Source organism: Jaculus jaculus, chromosome 1 (assembly GCF_020740685.1).
Source record: "Jaculus jaculus isolate mJacJac1 chromosome 1, mJacJac1.mat.Y.cur, whole genome shotgun sequence".
Taxonomy (NCBI): Eukaryota; Metazoa; Chordata; class Mammalia; order Rodentia; family Dipodidae; genus Jaculus; species Jaculus jaculus.
Window position 1 is genome coordinate 328,843,219 of NC_059102.1, and position 22,968 is coordinate 328,866,186.

The 22,968-nt window shown below is 39.9% G+C and overlaps 2 protein-coding genes across 8 annotated transcripts in view; both read left to right on the forward strand.

Moving 5' to 3' along the window:
- Cr1l (complement C3b/C4b receptor 1 like) overlaps positions 1 to 11,303 on the forward strand; it is an 83,135-nt gene extending 71,832 nt beyond the window's left edge. The window contains exons 10-13 of one of the 3 annotated variants that reach the window (XM_045144798.1): positions 1,803 to 1,826; positions 2,497 to 2,572; positions 7,611 to 7,712; positions 10,981 to 11,303. In XM_045144798.1, the coding sequence (XP_045000733.1) occupies positions 1,803 to 1,826; positions 2,497 to 2,572; positions 7,611 to 7,712; positions 10,981 to 11,023 (245 nt within the window). In that variant the 3' untranslated portion in view covers positions 11,024 to 11,303. The remainder of the gene's footprint in view (positions 1 to 1,802; positions 1,827 to 2,496; positions 2,573 to 7,610; positions 7,713 to 10,980) is intronic. The other 2 variants (XM_045144801.1, XM_045144806.1) reach the window with 2 other exon arrangements.
- A 3,852-nt stretch (positions 11,304 to 15,155) lies between these two features.
- Cd46 (CD46 molecule) overlaps positions 15,156 to 22,968 on the forward strand; it is an 85,389-nt gene continuing 77,576 nt past the window's right edge. For all 5 annotated transcript variants that reach the window (XM_045144814.1, XM_045144836.1, XM_045144825.1 and 2 more), the window contains exon 1: positions 15,156 to 15,398. In XM_045144814.1, the coding sequence (XP_045000749.1) occupies positions 15,290 to 15,398 (109 nt within the window). In that variant the 5' untranslated portion in view covers positions 15,156 to 15,289. The remainder of the gene's footprint in view (positions 15,399 to 22,968) is intronic.

Consider the following 22,968-nt stretch of genomic DNA (forward strand, 5'->3'; position numbering starts at 1 on the left):
AGAATGGAGCTCCCATGGCAGCCACTTCATGTGGCACTCTGTATCAAGATTATTCTTCAGATGTTCTTTTCTCAGCCATAGGGTGAGGGCTTACTTAGAGCACGGGGACCCATGACCAGCCAGACCAGCTCATACTACTGACACATATCATCCAATCCTAAATGATAACGTCTGCATGGCAGCTTCAAGGAGCACCTTGTCCCTGTCCACCATTATGAAGACCCCAGAATAGCACTTTACTGGGTTTTACCCCCACAGTTGCCCTCCCCTCAGTCTCAGGATAAGGGTTACTTATGGAATGTGGACAACCCAAATCAGCATTTCAGTAAGGCTCATTATATTGGAATTACCTTCACAGATGATCCTCCTTCAGTTGGGAGGTGAGGCCTTACTTACAGATCATGAAAACTCCAAAGAAGCCATTTCAGTGGAGCTCCCTATGGAGAGATCACACCTCAGGGATCTTTTCCTGAGTCTTGGGATGAGGACTTACAGACAGAGCATGGAGACTCCAAAATAGCCACTTCAATGGAGCTCATTGTCCCTTGATCTTTTACCCTGTCTATACTATCTTCCCTCTATGGTCTTGATATCTGTGGGTCACTGCATGCAGCTAGCATAAGGAGCTCCTGAGATCTCAGGTGGGCATCTGATAACCCTCCTCACACCCTCGGCTTTTGAGTTGTCCCAGCTGCTTTTAATAAAGCTGGCAATAGTTGTTCACTGTTTTCAATGTGGAGGAATTTTGTCATACAACACCCCCAAAGCTGGTTCCAAGATAAGAAAGGTTTCTGCCATTTGCACAGCACCACATGACAAGGCTCTGGAACAGGAATGAGAAATGTTACAAAAAAGAAAAAAGAAAAAAAAAAACTCTTAGAATACAAGATTTGGAGAAAAGGTGTACTTTTTTTTAAAAAAACTCTAGCACTTAAATGTACGGAAAATGTTTAACCTCGTTAGAATCAAAGAAACAATGAAAATAATGAACTTTCCCTCCACTGAATCAATACAAAGGGCTTTAGGTGAACACCCCTTAACAAGCAAGGATGTAGTATAACTGATGTCCTCATATGTTGAAAGTACTATTGCAGATTGAGAGAAAAATCCCTGAAAAAATTATGTATAAGAGAATCACATACTTAGTGAAATAATATGAAACATGAAAATGTGAAAAATATGAATTTTATTAACAGGCTCAAGACAAAAAGTAGAGGCAGTTTAAATATGCCAGAAGTGGTGGTTGACCACTTGTAGTGCCTCACTGGGATGTCTGTGTTGGTTCCCTTTACTGCTGTTGCATACCTAGCAAGCAATCCCGGGACACTTACATACCTAGGAAAATGTACCTTATGGGAATATGCTAAAACATTTTTGAGTATTAGAATTATGAGTGATTTTTTTGTCCTGCCTGATACTTTTCTGATGAAATACTATTGTTTTTGATAAAATATTAATTTAAAAGGAAAAAAATCACTGGGAATATAGCTCAATAGGTAGTGTGTTAGCCTAGCACCCACAAAGCCCTGGGTTAGATCCCCAGCAGGGTTCAAAGTCATACACAACTACATAGCAAGTTTGAGGTCACCTTGGGTTGCATGAGACCCTGTCTGAAAAATAAAATGAGAAAAATGTCTTTACTGAGCGAACAAGATGAAATGAGATATGGGTGAAACCCAAGGCTTTTATACTAGAAAAAATGTAATGCCTGAATTTAAATCAGGATGGACTGTTTTATACAAAAGTTCTCAAACTATGCCATGTGCCAGAGTGACGTTTCTGTGGTTTTGTCTCTTTTTTAGGCTCGCATGGTGGTCTTATAGCTGGTAAGTCTTATGTAGGATTTTCTGAAATTCTAGTATCTTTGAACATAAGTATCTACTTAGGAACAAATGTAAAATTACATCAAAATACCTTATAAATTCACTTAACATGAATAAAAGTTTAGGGTGAGATGAGACTGGCTTCCTCATATGCAGTGTTCCTCATCAAAAATGATTTTTATACTGGCTTTGAACCATTATGAGTAAAAACAAATCATTCTTCAATGTCAACAATTATTTGTTTTAATGGTCCTGGAAAGTCACCTGTTTACTAGGACTTGCCTCTGCATAGTCACTAAGTGAAAGCCAGAGGACCAGAATACATTGCTGTGTCTCTTTATAGAACAGGTTCATGACAAAGCTTTTGCACATAGAACATCCAGTCTCATGCCTTCCATGAGAGATACAGGCAGGCTGGTGGTGCTAAGCCTAGCTACCTTGATATTGTGAAGGGTGGCCAGGACTAAAGCTTATAGAACTCTCTGCTCACCCTATAACTGTAATCCTGCAATAGAAGGACTCATTTTCTACATTAAGCCATGAGTGGAGTGGAGCCCAGGGTAGAGTAACATGTAAAAGAATCACTGGTGACTTATAGTAGAACTAGGCATTAGAACAAAGTTTAAAACCACAGGATTATATTTTTCAGTCATTTATTTGTTTTGCTATTTAGGAATTTGTTTTGGGACAATCCTCTTGATTCTGCCAATCATTGTTTCCTGTTGGATAATTTTAAAGAAAAACAGAGAGTAAGTATAAGTACTTTCTTCTAAGAACTGTAGCAGGAATTGGGAGCTTATACCTATAATCCCAGTAATTGGGAGGCTGAGCCAGGAGGATCATTGTGTGTTTGAAGTTTTCCTATGCTACAGAATAATTTAAGAAAAAGAGACAGAGAACCTGCAAATTTTATTTTCCTCTTCTTTCAAGGCAAAGGGAAGTAAAGGAAAATAGTAGAACACACTCCTGTATAGATAGATTGTTAATACTCATGAGAAATGCTATTGAAACACAAAAGAGTGTGTTTATACTACAGGAAATACACATGCTAAAAGAGTACTTTTAAAACCATCATTTTAAAAATTATTTATTTATTTATTTATTTGACAGAGAAAGAGGGAGGGGGGAGAGAGAGAGAGAGAGAGAAAGAGAATGGGCATGCCAGGGCCTCCAGCCACTGCAAACCAACTCCAGATGAGAGTACCCTCCTGTGCCTCTGGCTTAACTTGGGTCCTATGGAATTGAACCTGGTTCCATTGGATTTGCAGACAAACACCTTAACCTTGAAGCCATTCCTCCAGCCCTAAAGCCATCATTTTAAGAAGAAATTGATGAAAGAGAAAATAGAAGGGGTTTCTCAAAGGGTATTAACGATGCTGCTGATACCCTAGTTTTGTTGAGACCTGGCAGAGGCTAACCTTTAGAAAGACTGATTATAGTACCAGAAGTTGGATCATGCATTCTGTTATCACACATATAATACGCTGCCAGTATGAAAGTATCAGACCTAGTCTGGGCACTATTCAATAGTAGAACATTTTTCTAGCATGCACAAAGCCTAGCACTAAAAACAAAAATACAAATACCAATGATTTCTGTCTTAGACTGGCAAAAAATAAAAATGAAAAGACCTGGCAAAGCTTAAGATTAAAGTAACAAAACATTTTTGATCAGGAAGAAATCATACACAGGTTTCATACTGGTTGATTTAATTAGAGCAGCATTAATGAAGTCCAAGTCAGTGAGGTCAGTGCTGTAAGGCTAAAAGGGAATTCTACACCAAGAGAACATAAATCTGTGGGCAGCTTTCCTCACCAAACATTCTAAACAAACATATCTTCCTGGGAGTTTTTATAGGAACTACTGTTTCCATATTTCATAAAGATGCCAACACACTTTAGGTTTTTTTATCAATAAGTTTTTTTTTTTAAGTATCTTGTCAAAGTAGACCTCTCAAACAATCTAGATAAGGTCCTAGGATCTCATGATACAATAAAAAATTAGTAGAGGTTTAGGTTTAAATTAAACCCTTATTATTCCTGACATTTCTATTTTGTGACATATAAACATTCTTTGTCCATTTTCCATACAAAAGGGAAACTCATCTGGTCTATATTATTTTTTAATACTTGTATTTGTTTCTTTGCAAGGAAAGAGAGAATGGAGAAGCCAGGGCTTTTTGCCACTGCAAATGAACTCCAAACACATGTGCTACTTTGTGCATCTAGCTCTACATGGGAACTAGGGAATTGAACCCAGGCTTTTAGGCTTTACAAACAAGCACCATAACCACTGAGCAATCTCAGAAACCTAGTGACACTGTCTCAAAAAGTAAAGAGGGCTGGAAATGTAACTCATTGGTAGACTACTTGCCTATTATGCTTGAAGTTCCCATCCCCAATGAGAGAAAAAGAGAGGAAACATTCCTTCTTTGAGATGTTCTTGTGATACTTTCCTAGTCTACACTTTTAGAGCTTGCACTTCCCTCATCTTTATATTCCCCATCTGTCTCATACTGTTCTCTTCTTCAGTATCTTAGTGTCTCTCTCCTTCTACTAGAATGAGAGCTTTATGAGATCAGACTTTTACTTATCTATGTCTAACATGCCTGAAGTGTCCCTGGCATGCTCAATAAAGACTTACTTAATGAGTTAAGTATGCTAGCCATCACTAAGAGTGTTACCAAAGGAACCTAAACTTAGTCCAGATTTCATAGATAGTCATTGGTTAGTCTGTATGCAGACACAACAGAAATACTACAAAGTTAGTTGCTTAAAAAACACTGAAATCTCACAGTCTAAGGCTGGAGAGCAAGTGTGGTGTCTGGTGAGAACCCACTTCTCCATTAATATGCAGTGATATTTTTTCTGTGTCCGTGCATAACCATAAGGAGGTGAGAAAACTCTCTGAGGTCTCTTCTAAGGGTACTAATGCTAACTACAAGGGCTTCACTCTAATGAGCTAATTACTTCTCAAAAGTCCCACCTCCTAATGATGACACATTGGCAGTTAGGATTTCAGATGTAAATTTTGGGGGATGGCAAACATTATACCACATAAAACTTGCCATTTAGATGTCTAATTCTATCCCATTACTGATGATTCCCTCATGCCTTCTTAATCCCCAGCTTTCCAAGATACATGAAAATCTATCCACTTTGTATATTTCTATCCCTTTCCTCAGCACTGGTGTTTCCCACACTCTGTTATCTATTAACATTACCTCCTGCTTTGTGCTACCCCTTCTTCCCCATCTCTTGGCTGCTTGTGAGCAAGGAACACCATATCCATACAAGGTGATTATTTTATTACTTTTGTATTAAGCCATCTTAATGACTTATTTCTTATTCCAGAATAACAGAATAGCCATACTGAACATGATTTTACAAAATGCTTGAACATTTATTGTCTTCTTCATTCCTCAAAGCATCCTGTAGCCAAATGACCCAACAATGATGTTGTCTCAAAACACAGAATTCTTCAAAGTACAGAGGTATCAATGGCTCACTTCAAGTCATACTAGTATGAAGTTGTTAGGAATTAGGACTTTGATTTAAATCATCCGATGTGACACCTTAGCACCCTCATGCTATTCTGGATCTGATTCTGTATCACTAAGTCCATTATCTAGAACTGTATGTACACAAAATTGTTTTGTTGGTTGGTTGGTTTATTTTTTTTTTTTGAGGTAGGGGCTTACTCTAGCCCAGGTTGACCTAGAACTCACTTTGCAGCCCCCAGGCTAGCCTCAAACTCATAGGATCCTCTTACTTCAGCCTGCTGGGATTAAATGCATGTACCGTCACCATGCTCAGTTTAGAACAATATATAACAAAACTAATTTATTTCTTTTCTCTTCCAATATTCCTCCATACTTGAACTTCCCTAGATTTGTCTCAGCTTCTCCAAGGGTCTATTCTGAGTTGTATATAGCTGGTAACTACACATTTTGATATTTTCTCTGTATATTTCTTATGGCAAAGATTAGTGATATATATTAAGTCATTCACTGATCACCAAGGAATAATAGTTCACACTTCTCCATTCATAGCTATTGACCTTGGCCTTTTGCTGCTGTCTCTAACCTTGCCTGTGGCTATACAAATATTCTTGTCCAGTTAGATAAAACATTAACATCTTCTGTAGTGTGATATTTGGAATAAAAAAGCTCTTAGAGACATCCTTTATAATGCATTTTTCTGTGTTAACATTACCACCACCACCAGTGACTAATCAGAAGGCTATTCCCTCAGTAAGTACTTATTAAGGCCACATTCTCTTATCTCTATGCCACTTGTGATCCTGAAACCCTTTGTAATATGGTTCACCTCACCGCTGTGATTACCACCCTCTATATACTTCCTTATCCTGATCTCACACTGACCTTCCTCATACTAAGGAACTGGCTCCTGACTCATGGTTTTCCTCTGATCTCAAAAGCTGCTGGAATTTGATCCCATGAAATGACAAAGCGGAGCCAAGTGGTGAGGAGGTCAGTGGTGAGCTCATTCTATTTCCATTCTTAAGTACCTAATGCCAACGCACACATAATCTGCAGGTGCTGGTATGTAATATTTGTTATCTCATTTTTGCCACATGAAGTGCTTGCTAAGTAACCTCCAAAAGACCAGGGTGGCATTCCAGATGGGAGCATGGGCTTTGCAGCAGAGTCCTGAGCTCACAGTTACTACCTGTAAGACCTTGACCCTTCCTTAGTTTCACCATCCTTGCCTGTGAAATGGAATAATAGTTCCTACTTTGCTTATAATGGGTCATAAAATGTTAGCTATTATTTGCATGATTGCTACCAATATTAAAGTAATTGTTTTCATTTATTTTAAGTTCTTATGTATAGTCATCCCTCAAAATTCAAAGGCCTTGGTTCTCATAGACACCAAAATCTTGATGCTTAAATTCCTATCTAAAATAGGGTAACATTGCTTAAACCTATGTACAACCTCCTCCTATATGCCTCAAGCACCTCTATAGTACTTATGATACTAAAATACAATGCAAATGCTATTTAAACAGCTATATTGTTTAAAAAAAAAAACAAGAAAAAAACCTGTACATTAGAGTAACAATTACTTTAATGGTTTTGACCTGTGGTTGGTTGAACATATAGCTATGGAGTCAAGGATAAGGGTGAGTATTGTTCCTTCATGGCTGCTGTTTTCCTATTGGTGGGTATTACCTCAGTATAAAATAGAACTCCCCAACATTACTATTACCATGGGGTACAGGGTTATTGGTGAGGGGTTGTCTTGCAAAGCCATTTTATGTGAATTTGTCAAGACCTGCAAACTAATCAAAATTTCTTCATTTACTGTAATTTCTTAGGTGCACTCATAAGAACTAGTAATTAAGAGACATTAAAATATATTTAAGGAATGGATACTTGTCAGAAGATTTTTTGTTTTGTTTTATTCTCTTTTCAAGGTAGGGTCTCACTCTAGCTCATACTGACCTGGAATTCACTCTGTAGTCTCAGGGTAGCCTTGAACTCATGTCTATCCTCCTACCTCTGCCTCCCTAGTGCTGGGATTAAAGGCATGCGCCACCACACCTGGCTCCAGAAGATAGTTTTAGTAATTCTTTCTAATCTGAGTTTTTAACTTAGTATTGAAAGAGGAAATCTGGCCATGTTTTTCCTTTGTGATATCCTGTGCAGATACCTGGAAGTTGAAGCTAAATATTCCCAAATCTCAAGCTAAAAGTTACTAATTTCTTTCAAAAGGAAAGCATATGATTAATACAGTTTCCCATTTTATTCCCCCTGTTAATTAGCAATACTGATGAAAAGTCTAAAGAGGTAAATATCCATTTACATCCTCAGGAAGACAACTGTGTTCACCCTCAAGCTCTGCTCACACCAGAGGAAAACAGCAGGTACCTGTGCACATTCTGAGTTCAAAATGCTTGCAGCAACTCATATTTTGAAACTGGAATCAGAATTTTAAACTTTTTACTAACAACCTCCATACATGTAGATAATACACCATGATCATAATCCCCTCCCACTAGCTTTTTCCCCCTCCCTACTCCCTCTACTGAATCCCTTCTTTCCAACTAGTTTCTCTTCTATTTTGATGTCAATTTTTCACCTCCTTATTAATTAGGTTTTATGTTGGTAGTGTCAGTCACTGTGAGGTCATGAATACCATGCCATGACTACTTGTGTTTGGAAGGCAGTATTGTAAATAGAATATGAACAGAATATTTTATTTGAATGGTCTCTCACACAAAGAAGTGAGTAACTACACCATGAGGGCTGGAGAGATGGCTTAGTGGTTAAAGTATTCACCTGAAAAACCAAAGGACCCTGGTTTGATTCCCCAAGACCCATGTAAGCCCGATGCACAAGGTGGTACATGCATCTGGAGTTCCTTTGCAGTGGCTGCAGGCCTTGTGCCCATTCTCTCTCTGTATCTGTCTAATCTGCCTTTCTCTCTCTTTCTCTCTCAAATAAATAAATAATAAAAAGAAATTATACCATGAGCTTTGCCTCCTAGATTATGGCTATTTCCATAATTCTGCATAGTGACAGTACCATACTGAAGTGATATTTTTTTCAAGCATACCTGTATGATTATCATATGAACTATTAACCTTTGGGGAGCATCTGCTGTCTAGGTACACCCTGACATGCTCTAGTGTGGGATTTCCTAAGGGTCCTTAGTGACTCACGTTGCCTTTTCCTTGAATTTTACTGAATTCTTCTGTGACCTTCTCCTTTTACTGATTTACTTTTTCTCCTGTGACTCTTCTTTCTGTGCTCCCCCACTGGGCTATTACTATCTCTTAACTCATCATTTCGCATCTCCCATGTAGACTTATTACCAGCCCTTGTGTGGTAAATGTTGGTCAGAATTTTGTTGAAATGAATGGGTACCACAGTATGACATAACTGAAGGTTATGAGTCACTGAATTAAAAATAGCTGTTTGAAGAATCCAGCTTACAATCTAAGTCATAACTGTTCTAATGCCAAACCCATAGTAATTCATGTAAACCTGTTCCCTGTGGCTACAATATCAGGGGCAAGCACTTGCAACAGAGACCACAAGGCCCAAAAAGCCTGAAATATATACTAATTGGTACTCTGGTAGAAGGGTTTGCTACCCTAGAACCTTATAGTCTGAGAAATTCCCTACTTCTTATTCCTTAAGCCCTGGATTCCCACTTTCTTCCCATAACTTACTCTGGAGATGTTCCTCTCTGTGGCTTGGATCTGCACTGCATACTCAAGGCACCTCACAGGTCCTCCATATTTCTGTATCATGCAGAGCAGCAATCCTAATATACTCAAGTACTCAGGTTATTCTTAGAAATAATAGTACTGGTCATCTCAGGCCTATAATCCCAGAACTCTAGAGGCTGGGGTGGAGCTTCACCTTGAGTTTGAGGTTAGCCTAGGCTACAGAGTGATACCCTATCTCATCTCAAAAAGCCAACATCATATGCAAATAAACAACATCCATTAGTAATAGTATTTTCAAGACTTTAGTGTATTATACATATGTTGGCAGGCTTGTACCCTGTGATTATATTGGTTGTATGTTACTGAATTTTGCTTTCCCCCACCACCGCTATTTCTCCCATCAAAACTGTATACAAAACTCCCATAGTATTTGGTGTTCACCTCTCTCTTTCCTTCCTGCCCTCCCTCCCTCTTCTGTTGCATTCATTTACTTAATCATTTACTATTCCAACATTTATATTTTTCAGTTCCATATACCACATGTTGTACTCATTTTTTTTTTGTTTGTTTGTTGTTATGAGTGAGATAGAGAGAGAGAGAGACAGAGAGAAGGAGAAAGAGAATTGATATGGCAGGACCTCCAGCCACTGAAATCAAACTTCAGACACAATGTGCCCCCTTGTGTGCATGTGAGACCTTGAATGCTTGTGCCATTGTGCTTCTGGCTGACATGGCACTTGGAGAGTTGAACATGAGACCCTAGGCTTCACAGGCAAGTGCCTTGACCACTTAAGTCATCTCTCTAGTCTGTGCTTAAGTTTCCTTGCCTATAGTAAATAATATCTTCTTATGAATGGACATTTAATTTCCCCAAAACTATAGTTATTCAAATTAGAAAGTTCAGTAAATACTTAAGAGTGAATTTATTACAATTTAATTTTTTCTCACTCCATCAAAGTATATCACAGATTGTGTACACTGACTGTTAATGCCGTTTTAATAGAAAGGTAGAGTGTCTATATTGTGTCTCCTTTTACTGATTGAAATGTTGGGTGGGGTGTAGGTCTGTTGAACAAGTGCTTGCTTAGCATGTACAAATCCCTGGTTCAATCCATAGCACTGTATATACCAGGCATGGTGTTGCAAGCTTGTTAGCCCAGCACTGGAGATGTGGAGGCAAGAAGATGATAAATCCAAGGTCAATCTTGACCACAGTGTTCCATAGCATCATGGTAAATTATTTTTGGCAACACGTAATAAATGAATTATAACAGTCTCTATCAAGTGTAAGACCTGTACATACAGGCCAAGTTCCTGGGCAAAGAGTAATATATATGAGTAAAAATGCCACTGTATGGTGATGGAGAGAATAGGTTAGAGGCAGAATAAGAACATTGAGGCACAATCAGATGGCAGTGATAACTGGTCTTGAAAGCAGCTGCACTTCTGGGGGTGGAGAGTTGTCTACTTAGAGAAAGATAACTTTTGGGCCAGAGAGAAGCTTCAGTCTTGCCACAGAAGCACTCAGGTGTTTTATAGTGAATATGCTACCCTTGCTTTTTCTTGACTGTGGTAATAGACAACAGACTTGTTATGTTCACCAGCCACCATTTGTCTCACCACAAACACAGTTCAGAAGAGAGTGGGAAAATGCTCTGTGCCTTATGAGTGACCTGGGTGTTTTCCAGAATGAGTCTTTCTTTGTTATTTATTGCTTTGGCTCTGACAAAAATAAGAATAGAAAAGGTCAAGTTATCCATTAATCTCTATTTGCTCAATGGTCTCCCTTTATGCCACACTTTCTTGTGCCCTCCATAGCAACCACAACAGAGGGCCAGAAAAACTCTTAATCTATCTGATATTTAACTAGAACCAGAATTTTTATTAGCATAAAAATTATTGGTAGCACAGTTATCTACCATGCTTTCTTCTAACTAAAAATAACCTGTGATTTCAGTGCTCTTCATTCCCTAAATACTGTAAAGCTGGAGAATGCTTGAGATTCCTGAAGCTTTTGGAGTGACTTCACAGAGATGAAGTAAAGTTTTTGTGGGGATCCAGTGAAGCTCCCTTCTTAGACTGCTTGGTGGTCACTCTGTCACCTCCTTTCCTTGTACCATCAAGAGACAAGACTGTTCTTGACCAGAGAAGATGGCTTCAGTGACATGAAGGAAGAAGGTGTTGCATAGGAGTTCTGTTTTTCAAGTCCCTCATTTTCTTTCCTATTTTAAAATTTTCATAATGTGGAATGGGATCATTAAAAAGAATCTGGAAAATGAATGAAGATATGAAAATAGGTTTCAATTATTCTATGTAGTGACAGCTACTGTTAATGTTGTAATTGTTCTCTGCCAATCTTTTTTAAGTTTCTTCTGCACAAACATGCATATCTTTCTCAAGTTTCCTTCATTTTACAGAATTCACTAATTTAAACAGACTACAATAAGACATATGGAATATAAATTTTAACTTTCTCAGTGGAAAAAATATATTAAATGATGATGGTTGAGAGTGGTCAAGACTACTTACATCTGAAAAATGTAAAATCTGGGTATAGTCTAAGTTCTATTTTAACTTTTTATCATATTCTGTATAAAAAACACCAAAGTAAAACAAAGGAATAACTGTTATAAAAATAAAATTGCTTACCTTTAAATAGATTCAAAATAGAGTATTTTAAGTAAAAAAGTACAACTTAATGATTTATGCCAGCAAATGCTAAGTCGCAAGCAGGTAGAAGGATAGTGCACATATACACTGCGTAGCTGGGTAGCCATAGGAAACTATGATGCATATTTCAAAACAAAAACTAGAAAAAATGGACACTGGGGAAATGGCCAGTTAGTAAAGTGCACACAGCCCTGTAATCCTAGGGCTGGTGAAACAGAGACAGGAGATTCCCTGTTGCTGCTTGCTGACCTGATTGGTGAACTCCAGGTGAAGTGAGAGACTTTGAGAAAATAAGGTGGAAAGCTGGGTGTGGTGGCACATGCCTTTAATCCCAGCACTTGGGACGCAGAGGTAAGAAGATCACTGTGAGTTCAAGGCCAGACTGGGACTACAGAGTACCATCTTGAGCTAGAGTGAGACCCAACCTTGGGGAAAAAAGAAAAGAAAAAAAAGAAGGTGGAGAGTAATTGAAAAAGATGTCCAACATCAATCAACCTCTGGCCTGTATTACACACAAGCATGCACACACAAAGAATCTATAATTTTTATACTAAAGAAATGATAAATTGAGAAGATTGTTCTGTTTGCCCTGATTTTAATATTATGTAGTGTTTGTATGTATCTAAACATCAAATGATACCTCATCAATATGTATCAGTTAACTACAGTTTTCTTTAAATATTTTTATTTATTTATTTGCAAGGAGAGAGAGAAAAACAAATATGGGCATACCAGGGCCTCTTGTCACTACACACAAAATCCAGATGCATGTGTCACTTTGTGCATCTGGCTTTACATGGGTATTGGGGAATTGAACCCAGGTTGTCAGGCTTTGCAAGTAAGTATGTTAACCATTGAGCAGTTTCTCCAGCCCCTACATGAGTGACTTTCTTTTTAAGGAAATCATATCACATTCATAAGCATATTTTGACACCTTTTAGAATACATGGTACTGTAACCCTTAGCAATTCCTCATCTTTGAAGATAAAACTAAACTTGCTACAATATCATAGTTCATGCTCATATTCTCATAAAAAAAAAAGAATTTCTCTAGATCTTGACTAGTTGTTTTGTATATAACTATTGCTAATTTCTGTGTAATTCTGTGTGAGTGTGGAGGCCCATCCAGTATCCTTGGCTTCCCATAGTACTGGATTACAGGGGTGTGTGTGTGTGTGTGTGTGTGTGTGTGTGTGTGTGTGTGATTGTGTGTCCATGACCATATGTTTACACATGGAATTGAGGGCAAATCAAGCCATCTCAGGCCCTCATGCTTATGTGTGCAAGTGTTCTTATCTGATGAGTCATCTCCCCAAGCCCTGTATTTCTGTTTTAATAGCATCTTTAAAATTGTATCCTGCAATATTTACTTTGGCACCATGATAAGGAGTAAACATCTACTTGAATTTCTACTTAAAATTGTTCCAGATTAAAAAACAATAGCCTAAGAAATTCCACTAAACAAAAATTCAACTTGTTTCACAGAGTAATTATTGTACTAGTCTTTGAAAATTCAAAGAGCTACTCCTTCCCCTCAAAAAAAAAAAAAAAAGGGTATAAACATTTGTCAGCCACTACCCAAAAGGAAAGTAACTAACTGCAAGTAGATTTAAATACTCAATGATGGTTCTTTTATTGAACTGGACCTTTAGTAAACTTCTAAAATCTTGGGATTTTTTGAAAAAGTAACTTTTAAAGGAGGACTAAAAACTAAATACTTGACAATTCAAATTCCCAATGTATGCTAAACAATTTTCCCATAATGGTCCATGAGCAGTATGGCTAATAGCTATCTTAATTTCTGTGAAGCAATTGCATTTAAGCCATAGTTCTCCTCCCCCATTACACTACTTGTCATGGGAAATAGATGTGCTATGAATAAAATCCTGTTGTCCCTATCTTGTGATTTTAAGTAATTTGGTTAAATTCTTAGCTTTACAATTTAAAAAAAGTATTTTATTTACTTGAGAGAGAAAGAAAAAGAGGCAGATACAGGGAGAGGAAGAGAATGGGCATGCCAGGGCCTCTAGCCACTCCAAGTGAAATCCAGACACATGCACCACCTTGTGCATCTGGCTTACTTACATAGGTCCTGGGGAATAGAACCTACATCCTTAGGCTGTGCAGGCAAGTACCTTAACCACTAAACCATCTCTTCAGCCCCATTAGCTTTACAGTTTTAGTCTGAAAGGCAAGGGCTAGACCATTTGCTCTCTAAAGCTATTTCAATTTGTAACATTCTATAGACTTTTGTGCAAGAAATATGAGATGATAAAGTCCGACTTTTTTTTTAAAGTTCTGTGTCCATGTTAAAATGAGAGTGAAATAAAATGCTCATCTTTGCAAATCAGCATATGGAATATAGCTTCTAATACATTTACCATTTTAAGACCTTCAAAAGTTAATGTGGTACAAAATGCAGGATTCCTGAGAATTATCCTTTCTGTACTTGGTTATTTTCCAAAAGGAAAGCAGACCCTGCCCTGCTATGCAGGAAAGTCAGGTGCCAACTCAACCATAGAAAAACCATAATATAAATATTCTAATAATATTTAGAAAGCAAAAAAAAAAAAAAAATCAATCACCAGCAATTTCATTCCTCTACCCCTCTAATCTCACCTTCCTTCAAAAAGCCTTACATATGAAATTCAAAATCCTAACCTGATCCACAAACTTTTGTATCTTCTTCTCCTTGCAGTTTGACAAAAACTTCTGGGACTTGGAGGAGCCACCAGTGTTTAATCCTCTTTCATTTAATGCTTTGACCTTGGACTTTAGGGCTGAAACAGACAGAGTCCAGTAGTGAACTTCCAAGCCTGGCCTAGGGAAGTATTTGGTGCAGTAATTTACATCAACCACTAGAGGAGCTGAAGGAGCTAAAGCCTCCGCCATAGGGGCGCAGTGGTTAAAACTGAGATTTTTGAGAACTGTGAAATAAGGCCATGAGAGAATTCATAGAAGAAAAACTTAAAAGAGCTTTCTCTAATTAGGCCTAATGCCAAATAAAAGGCCCGCATAGTTCCTGGCTGCCAGGATACCAGAGGGCACATCCCATAGTGACTCATTGCTCAGGATCCAGGTCTGTTTTCAGGTTCCAGTACTTTAATCTTCAAGCCTAAATTCCCGAAAATGATGACAGGGCCAACTGTTTCTTTTCGACCCTTACAGGGTCGAGTGGTCAACCCCTAGTTTATTGCATGATTGTGCAAGCCCAGCCCAAAGCTGCGGGAGCTTGGCCGCTGTGGGCGCTCAGGCTCACGGCCGGATTTGGAGTTGAGGACCCTCAGAGGGTCCAGGGCCGCAGGGAAGGAGGGCGCTCCCGACAGGAGCACCGCGATTGCGGGGTGCTGAGGGAGCCTATGTGGCCGGGGGCGGCGCCCCCCGTGGGGGAGCCCGGGCAGCGGCCCCGAGGGGCGTCTCTACCGCCGGCCAGCCCTCTCCGGCTTCCGGGCTCCTCCCCTGGTCGCCACTGATGGGCGCGGCCGGCCACGCCCTCTCGTTGTGAAGCCTGCGCGCCCTTTGCATTTAGGGATTATTGCGTCTCGGCCTGGGGCTCAAAAGCTGGCGGCTCCCACTTTTCTCCTCGTTCTGGAAGCATGGCGGAGGCGCCCCGGACCCGCCGCGGCCGCCGGCTGCACGCGCTCTGCTGGTGCCTCCTGGGCCTGGGCGTGGAGGCCGCGCTGCTCTCGCTGTTCGCGTGCTCGGGTAGGAGCGCGGGCGCTGCCAGCCAGAGCTGTCTGGGGAGGTACCTGGCGCAGGACCCTTGTCTGCACGGCCCTTGCTCCCCGAGTTCAGGCTGGCTTTGTGGGGGTGCCGGGAGGGTGGGCATGGTGTATGTTCACCTAGACTTGGCTGTGGCCCTAGCACCTAGCTTTGACCTTTTGTGGGACCGAGTCAGGTCAAGACGGGAGTGCTCCCCTAACTTCTGGATTGCCAGATACAGGCTGCCATAGGTAGGGCTGGTGGAGATACCTGGGCGCTGTGGAGCAGAGAAGGAAGGATACCTAGGCGGGGCTGCAAGGTATCTGTGCCACACTGCTAGGGATGTGCCTACCCTACGTTACCCAGAGCAACTATACCCATTGTTTTCTTTGGAGCGGGCATGGTCTAGCACTGATCAGGCAGGTTGCACTGCTTGTGTTGGGGGTAATCAGCTCTCTGCTTGGGTTTACAGGGATGAGAAAGGTGAACAAACCTTTTTGTAGCTTCATTCGTCTCCTACTTGCCTGAGCACATTCGTATTAATTTACCAGTGCAGCTATTTTTTGTTTTTTGACCCATGGAGTTATCTTCCCAAACAATATAGACAGTGCACTTTTCTTACCAAATGGCTTTCTGACATTCTATCTTTTTTTTTTTTTAATTAGGCAGGGTCACTAGAAAGGAACAATATAACCACTCTTGAGACAGACAAGATAGAATATTAGTCTGGGTTTTCACCTACAGCTCATAAACTGAAGTCCATCCCACCACATAGGCTTACAGCATTGGGTTGTGTTTCACTGCATGGAATAAATACTTAAAAAAATATATGCTTGGTTTATAAAACTTACATACCAGATAGCCATTGTTCCATTTCCTGTTTTCTAGTGCCTTTGTTACAGTCAGAATCCTGTAAATACAGTCTGTACGCTGCATCTCTCTCAGCATCCGTCCAACAGCTTTTGCTTTCTATATGCTGGGTCCTGTGCTGGTTCTGAAGATGTGACTGGAGACAGTGACAGACCATTTGTGTTTCCATGATTCTCTAACACTGGTTGTTCACACACATGTACATGTGTGGATGTAAGTAGGGACTATATTTTGCCAATATATCCCTCGTGTCACACATAGTAGATAATATATAAATATTTGCTAGGATTCATTAGGAGTGGTAGACATTAATTGTAGCACAGTATTAATGAATGTAATATAAACCAAAAGTACCTGAAGTATAGCTATTCTTTTACCTCTGTGACCATCTAAACTGATCACTGACTTCCAGGTATCCTGATCACTCCAGTTACAGTTTCTGGCTCAGTAACTTCTAACTCTCTAACGCTAGCTAGAGGCCTTACAGACTGAAATAATACAAGCCTCAAGATGTCAGGTCTCAACTAGTGTTAATTTATTCATGATTTAATAGTTGTAAAAACTAGCTTGGGCCATTATAGAACTTCCCCTGAATCTGTAAGCTTCAATACATTCCTTCTTCCATAACTGTGCCTGATCTAGAAGTTCATCTCAGCAAACCTGAAGTTGTCTGCTACAAAAGTTGGTACCAGAATGCAGAATGTGAGGTGAGATGAACCTGACCATGTGGATTTTTGTCTTTTGGATCCTTTGTTTTGGAGGAATGAGTATGGACTTGGTGCTTGCAATTGAAGACTCATTCTGGAGTGGTAAATCAAGTTTTATGGACTATTGTGATGAAAGTTTGAAAATGCTAAGTGTAGCAGTATTGAACTTCGTGGCTTGGCTTATGAGCTTTCTATGGGGATGGAAAGACTGCAGAGGACTTTGTTGAAACTAGGCTACTGGCATAAGGGCTGGCTGCATCCTGTTGCCCAGGCTAAAGAGTTTAATCAAGGTTAAATTTGTAATGGACTAATGTGCTTGGCTAAAGATAAAGGACTTCTTAGATTTAAGATTTTTAGTTGGAAAACCTCAAGAAAGAATTACTGGAACTGAGACTGGTTTTAGGTTATTAAAGCTGCTATTGTCAACACAACAGTAATCTTAAAGAAGATTGCCCAACTACTTTATATTAAAAGAAGTGGAGAGGATGCCTGAGGAAAGACTATGATAGAAATGCAAATTCTTCAGGAAAGAGTTGACCGGAGAGGAACCTGATTTTCAAGGTTACAATTTATTTCATTCCTGAATCAAGAATATGGCTGTGTCCTGCACATGTGGTATTAGTTTTAGAAGCATGCAAAATGTGTGTGGAGTCATCATAAATTGCACATGGTTCCAGGAGCCACTGCTGAGATGTGGCAGGAGGCAGGGTGTGAGGCCCTGATAGACTAGAAGAGCGTTTGGAAGATGAACCGTCATTTGCATGGAGACCTGAAGATGTTTTGGATATACCAGCACTGTACAAGTGCCACCATGGAATGTGCTGTTGGCCTGGGATAAGTTTTCCCTGGCTGCTCTGCTCTGTCAGTCTCTGATTATTTGCACTAAAGCTACAAAAGTTTGAAGTTTAAGCCAGGTGTGGTGGTGCACACTTTTTTTTCTCAATTTTTATTTTTATTTTTTACGTTTATTTTTTAATAACTTGGTGGTACTTTGTTCTGAAATGGAAAATGGAAAAACTAGGAAGCACTATAATACAAAATCCTTGTCTACTTTGCTCTGTATATAACCATTGTGATTAGTTTTGTTATCTGTAGATCCAGAGATGATTTAATCCTTGTCTTTTCATTTTTCTTTTTTTTTTAATTTTATTTATTTATTTGAGAGCGATAGACACAGAGAGAAAGACAGATAGAGGGAGAGAGAGAGAATGGGCGCGCCAGGGCTTCCAGCCTCTGCAAACGAACTCCAGACGCATGTGCCCCCTTGTGCATCTGGCTAATGTGGGACCTGGGGAACCGAGCCTCGAACCGGGGTCCTTAGGCTTCACAGGCAAGCGCTTAACCGCTAAGCCATCTCTCCAGCCCTCTTTTTTTTTTTCTTTTCACAATTTTTATTAACATTTTCCATGACTGTAAAAAATCCCATGGTAATACCCTCCCTCCCCCCCCAACTTTTCCCTTTGAAATTCAATTCTCCATCATAATCCCCTCCCCATCTCAGTCTCTCTTTTATTTTGATGTCATGATCTTTTCCTCCTCTTATAATAATCTTGTATAGGTAGTGTCAGGCACTGTGAGGTCATGGATATCCAGGCCATTTTGTGTCTGGAGGAGCTTGCTGTAAGGAGTCCTACCCTTCCTTTGGCTCTTACATTCTTTCCGCCACCTCTTCCGCATTAGACCCTGAGCCTTGGAAGGTGTGATTGAGATGTTACTCAGTACTCCAGTCACTTCTTTCCAGCACTATGATACCTTCTGAGTCATCCCAAGGTCACTGCTATCTGAAAAGAGAAGATTCTCTACCCAAAGTGAGAGTAACGTTAATATAAGGGTGTAATATTAAGAGAAGTGCTTACTGGGCAGTTTGATAAGCATAGTATATACAGTTTTCCAGACATGAGCAGATGTTACACCCCTAGGGCTCATGAATACCCATGTTCTAAGTTTTCAGTATCAGGGATGTATTCTGCCCCCCATGGAGCAGGCCTCCAGTCCAATTGGAGGGCAGTTGGTTTCCACCATGACAGACGTGCCACTATTGCACCCATTGGCTCATTTGGCCTGGCTGGCCAATTATAAGGCTTGCAGTGTCCACTGTTGAGTATCTTCACTGGTGGTATCTCTTTTTCCCATTGAACTACATGTAGAATGGCTTCTTCCAGCTTTCTGTCAGCTGGTCTACATGGAGGAGGTTATCAGCTCAGTTCCAGCAGGATTTCTCAGTGGCCTTGCAGTCCAAGTATGTGGAGTCTTCAGCAATAGGGTCTTACCATCAATTCCTGGTGGGAAACCAAGGGCCTCGGCAATGGCCTATAATGTTTTGGGGGCATGCTTTTAATCCTAGGACTTGGGAGGCAGAGGTAGGAGGATTGCTGTGAGTTTGAGGCCACCCTGCGACTACATAGTGAGTTCCAGGTCAGCCTGGGCTAGTAAGACACTCCCTTGAAAAACAACAACAAAAAGTTTGATGTTTGCTTGATGGTGGTTGAATTTATATTGTTCTAGTCTCTTCTTGCTATGCCTTATACCAGTTGAAAATGTTTGCTTTGTGTCTTTATATGTTGAAAGTATATAACTTGTTTGATTTTATAGGACTTATAACTAAGAGACAATCTTAAATCCCTCAGAAAAAGCAAAACAAAACAAAAAAATTCTTAAGGGACTGGAGAAATGGCTTAGCTATTAAGACACTTGTCTGCTAAGACTAAGTACCCAGGTTCAATTCCCCAGTACCCATGTAAAGCCAGATACACAAGGTGGCACATGCATCTGGACTTCGTTTCCAGTGGTTGGAGGCCCTTGTGTGCCCATTTACTCACTCTCTGTCAAATAAATAAATAAGAATGTAATATAAACCAAAAGTAATGCCCCAGAGCAAAGGAGCAGATTTCTTTGATTTCATTTAACAAATAACTAGAGGCAGGGAAGACTGCTCATCAGACCAGATAGGACAAACTTTGAGAATCAGTTGTTTCTATCTCTGGGCTGTGGAAATATATCCAGCCTCATTACATTACTATCTGCCTTATCTACAAAGTGGAATGTTTCTCCTCAGGGATAACTAACTGTTCTGACCACTCCACCTCAAGCATAACCCAGTTCAAATACTAACTTATCCTCACTCCTTTAAACTACCTTTTTCTGTTTCATGCAATCCTCCCCTCATTGGAACTGGGCTTGGGACTGTCATTGGGCCTGCAGAAGGCAATATTATATTTTGAAGTCAGTCTCTTTCCTCCAGGAGCTACAGCATCCTTCTGTGTCTAATCCATCTGCCTAGTTTGGGCCTTTTTCTTCTTTCTAGTTAAAGAAGTCAAGATCAATAAACACACTATAGTTTCTCAGTTTCCCTATCCTGAAATACAGGGAGTAGTCTTTATCTGGCCAGTGGCTGTTTAATAGAATACTAGACGAAAGGCAACAAAAGAAATGGCCAACTTGCCCTTTTCCAATGCATAAAGTTTTAAGGTGACTATTTTGAGTATGAAATTCATGACAGCGTTATCCTTGCCAGTGTTTTGTGGTACTTAACTGCTATTATGAGGGACACATAGCTCTGGATGTCAGGACAACATCAGTAACAGTAAGCCACAGTATATGATAGTTACCTCAGACATCCTCATTTGAGCATTGTTTCCTGGGCATCAGCTTGGATGGGGGGCAAAGGATGTGCCTTCTAGATGATGAGTGGTTGTCTGGGAAGACAGGAAGAGGAGAGGTGAGCTGGATTTGTTGACAATCAGAGGATTCAAGAGTTGAGGACACAGCTCTTGTAGTTACCTTTGTGTTGCTAAGACAAAATAAAAACAGACCAAAAGCAGTATATGGGAGGAAAGGGTTTATTTCAGGTTTATGGTTTCAAGCGAAGCTTCATCCTGGTGAAGGAAGCTGACTCATTTCATCATACATCTACAGCAGAGAGAGAACAGCAAACTTGAGGTGACTTTGAACACACCATATGGCTGTACTCCAGATCCATACCCACTGACACACCTCCTCCAGGAGGGGCAGAAGACTAAATAGGAAACTTAATCAAAAATATATAAGGCAGAGGTAGAGAGGATCATTGTGAGTTTGAGGCCACTCTGGGATGACAGAGTGAGTTCCAGATCAGCCTGGGCTACAATGAGACCCTACCCCGAACAAACAAAAAACAAAAACAAGCAAAGCTAAGGCTCTGGGAGACATTTACATTCAAACCTCCACAACAACCAAGCACCAAGCTGCTCAATTTATGGTAAAAGGCAAGAAAAATGGAGAGAGCTAAGTCACAGAGAGAACAGCAGTGAGAAGCAGAGTCTAGTTATAAGCAGCTCACACTATGCTACTATTACCTGGCTGTATAGAACAACTTGTACCTTACTTTTCTTAGTATCACTTGTATCTAAACTGGGGCTACTCTCAGTTTCCCAGGAACAGTAGGAAGCAGTTTTTGAGGACAAGACACAGATTGGATAAGATGGCATCCACCTGTAGGAATTATAGATTACAGTGGGAAAGCAGACTTAATTATGGGAGGTGGTTCCAAGTGTGGTCCTGGAACAGGCTACCTGACTGAAGTCAGGACTGCTACCTCTTTGGAATGTACTCTTGAGCAGGTTGTTTCACCTCATAAAGTCATAATATGTTCCTATTACAGAGAGGAAACTGTTTCATGAATATTAAGATTATCTAAGTTAAAGAACACTGAATGCTCAGCACAGGAGTGCTGCTTATTTGTTATTTCTAAAATCTTCAATCAGCATCACTATATTGCTGAAAGAAACAAGATCCAAAATCTGTCATTACTACACTTAAGGGAAAATGCAACCCACAGTATTTGGAATTTAATTTCTAATTATAACATTAATGCAAAATGTATCCATAGTAAAGTATAAATAATTTGAGATCAAAGAAAAATTGATACAGGGTATATTTATAACTAGTCTAATAAAATATATCTTGAAATGTCCATAAAAACAGGAAACAAAAATCATGATTTTCAGATATTTCCAAAGCAAAGTATCTTGACAGTAAAGAATTTAAGTTCTGGTCTAAGAGAATAAAAAGTCAGGGCTGGGACTGAATTCAATCACCAGTACCCACATGCAAAAAAAAAAAAAATAAATAAATAAATAAAGCAAATAAAAAAACAATCAAAGGCATCACTCTACTTTTCTGCTAGGTTAGAGGGACACAGTCCTTAGGGAACTGATGGTCTTGTAGTAACAGAACCAAATAAGTAAATATAAAAACGTGCTAGGAAAGTTGTAAATTAGGGTATCATAAGTAACTTCACCAGTTGCTTTAAGTGAATTCCAGGAAGAAGTGGAATCTGAGATGAAGATGGAAGTATACAGGGAGGAATGGCAAGATCTTTGGTAAAGACTTAAACAAAATTATGTGTGAAACCTGGATTGATGAAAAGTCCAGCCTTTACAGACATGCCCAGTACTTGAGTGTGGCTTGAGAATAGTGTGTAAGTGTGCAGAGTACCCAAAGTGAGGTACTTTAGAGGCCAATGGGCCATCTTAAAGCCACTGACATGATGCTTAGGGTACTTGGAAGCTACTGAAAGCTTGTATCATGGAAGAGCCTTAATTCCTGCATAATATCAGTATTACTTTGGGACTTCCAGTCAGGATATCAGACTTGTAATCATGCTAGAGCTCTAAGGATGAAATCAGGGATGAATTATAGGGCTCCAGTACTAGTAGGTGCTAGTGGAGGACCAGCACTGGGTGAGTGCAGAGGTGTACATTCAGGAATCTGCTAATTCCTACTCTCTCAGGAACCTCATTAGCCCCTCATGCTGGGGCTGTCTGGTGTCTACCTATCTCGGATGTCTGAGGTCAGCTTAACAGGGCAATCCCTTGATTGGCCTTTCTTTACAATTCCTGCCAGATGGGGGAACCCTGATAGGGGAACAAAGAAAGCACTCAGCAAATACACAGTGTCAGAGCCAAGGCTCATGGTTGTACCCCATCTCCCAAGCCACTTCCAGAGGCTCCACACAT